General features: G+C 35.8%; 1 protein-coding gene across 1 annotated transcript; it reads left to right on the top strand.

Annotated features, from left to right (window-relative positions):
• Nucleotides 322-792, top strand: LOC109335446 (uncharacterized mitochondrial protein AtMg00810-like). Its single transcript, XM_019571579.1, has one exon. The coding sequence runs from the start codon at nt 322-324 to the stop codon at nt 790-792; it is 471 nt and encodes a 156-aa protein (XP_019427124.1).

A 2,393-nucleotide genomic window follows, 5' to 3' on the forward strand; every position in this document is an offset into this window, starting at 1 on the left:
GGTTGGAAGATTTGGCAACTAGATGTCAAATCTGCATTTCTCAATGGGCCTTTGGATGAAGAAGTCTACATACACCAACCTCCTGGTTTCTCAATTGTAGGCCATGAAGACAAGGTTTTCAGATTGAGGAAGGCCTTGTATGGTCTAAAACAGGCCCCTAGAGCCTGAAATAAAAGAATAGACTCATTTCTACACCAAGTAGGCTTTAATAAATGCACAGTTGAACATGGTATATACATAAAGGAGACTAAGGGCTCTGGTGTGCTTATCATTTGTCTCTATATGGATGACCTGCTGATCACAGGGAGTAGTGAATAAGAAATGCAAGAGCTGAAGGATACTCTCAAGCATGAATTCGAAATGACAGATTTAGGCAAGCATGCATACTTCCTTGGCATTGAGTTTACTGAAACCAGTAGTGGAGTTGTGATGCATCAAAGGAAGTACATCGAAGAGGTACTGAACAAATTCAAGATGAGCCAATGCAATGAAGCTATCACCCCAGTTGAAGGGAACTTGAGACTAGACAATTGTGAATGTGAAGAATTAGTAGACAACACATTGTTCAAACAATTAGTAGGTTGCCTAAGATTCATTTGTCATAGCAAACCAAAAATCTCATATGGTGTAGGTCTTGTAAGTAGATTCATGAAAAATCCAAAGCATTCTCATTTGGCAGCAGCTAAGAGGATCCTAAGATATCGAAAAGGGACAATTAATGATGGGATTATATTCCCTTATCAGAAGGCAAAAGGGGAGATGAGTCTTGCTGCCTATTCAGACTCAGACTAGTGTGGTGATAAGGTGGATAGAAGATCAACATCTGGCTATGCATTTTTGTTGTGTGGTGCCCCTGTCTCTTGGACATCAAGAAAGCAATATGTTGTGGCACTATCTACATGTGAAGCAGAGTATATCTCAGCTTGCAATGTAGCTTGCCAAGCATTATGGATTAGATCACTAATGACTAAATTGAAACTAGACACAACTGCAGTTGTAGAACTACAAGTAGACAAAAAAATCAGCCATTGACTTGGCTAAGAACCCAGTCTCACATGGTCGCAACAAGCACATAGAAATCAAATTTCACTTCCTTAGAGATCAAATAATGCATCAATCTTGTCTTATTCCTCGTAACTAATTTGCTACATAATAGGAAATTAGTGTTACCATAATATAACACAATCCCTCTTGAACAAGAATATTTAGGATCATACCTACCTTATAACTAAAATATCCTCGCCACTCCAATGTTTAGATCTTATGTTGAAAAATGTTGGAATTTATGGTTAGCGGGTATTTATTTAAATATAAAACCCTCTAATTCCTCTATTCTGTAAATGAGGAACAGGTGCGTTGATGTGCATATGGAGATGCTTATATACATAACTTGAAAGCTAAAGGTGATATAAGCCATAAGGTGGAAATGTTGCGCTTAAGAAAGAACATAGAAAAGGAATAGGTTGGAGAAAATAATGAAGTACTTTTGTCATTGCTTTGTGAAAGTGGTGGTATATTAAGCTCAATGCTGCTTTTGTTTTTATAACATCATAGCAATTTATAGAACTTAGCTACTACGAAAGTGAGACTATCTTAGCTCACCTACTTGTTAGAGAAAATAACCAAAAGTTCTATCGCCGTGATTGAACCCTCTTCAACCTCAAATGTTGAGTGAGAGTGTAACACCCCAAAAATTACTCCAAAAAAATATTGCTCAAAAATGAGTATATTTTTTTTATAATGATGCCATATAAAATTTATTTCCTTATATTCGTTTCATTTTCGGAACATCACTTTAAGTAACATACAATGTGGAAAATCAAAAACACTATTACCTAAAGGTAATAAAAAATATAACTCAATATAACTTTGAATCATACTTCATTAGAATATCATGAAATGTTGGTACAAAGTACAAGGCGGAACCTAATCGTTGCCCAAATAAAACTACTCCAAAATAAATACCCTACACATGTACACTAATCAAAAAGCATAAGGCCTGTATAGGTATAATCATTTCCCTCAATCCTCCATGCCCCTTCCTGGAACATCGAAAAACAGTAACTCAGAATTCTGGTAGAATGATCCATCTGAACAAAATGCGAATAGAAGACAAACACAAGGAAGAGAGAGTAAGACATCTAATGAATATTACTCATTGACGGCGTGGAATTGCACTGAATATTACATCCAGATAGACACGCATAATAAACACAATATATAAATCACATATAAAATGCACAATGATGAATGATGTTATAATCTCATATTATGAGGATCAAAGTCCACAATCTCAATGTATGAATGTTATGTTTGTTTCATCCATCCTTTCACCAATATACTATTCGGAAATAACCAAAAGTACATGTCCCATAACAAACCGATTTGAACGC

Source organism: Lupinus angustifolius, chromosome LG20 (genome assembly GCF_001865875.1).
Source record: "Lupinus angustifolius cultivar Tanjil chromosome LG20, LupAngTanjil_v1.0, whole genome shotgun sequence".
Taxonomy (NCBI): domain Eukaryota; kingdom Viridiplantae; phylum Streptophyta; class Magnoliopsida; order Fabales; family Fabaceae; genus Lupinus; species Lupinus angustifolius.

Coding starts and splice junctions, on each gene's coding strand:
- LOC109335446 (XM_019571579.1), top strand. CDS start 322: ATGCAAGAGCTGAAGGATACTCTCAAGCATGAATTCGAAATGACAGAT.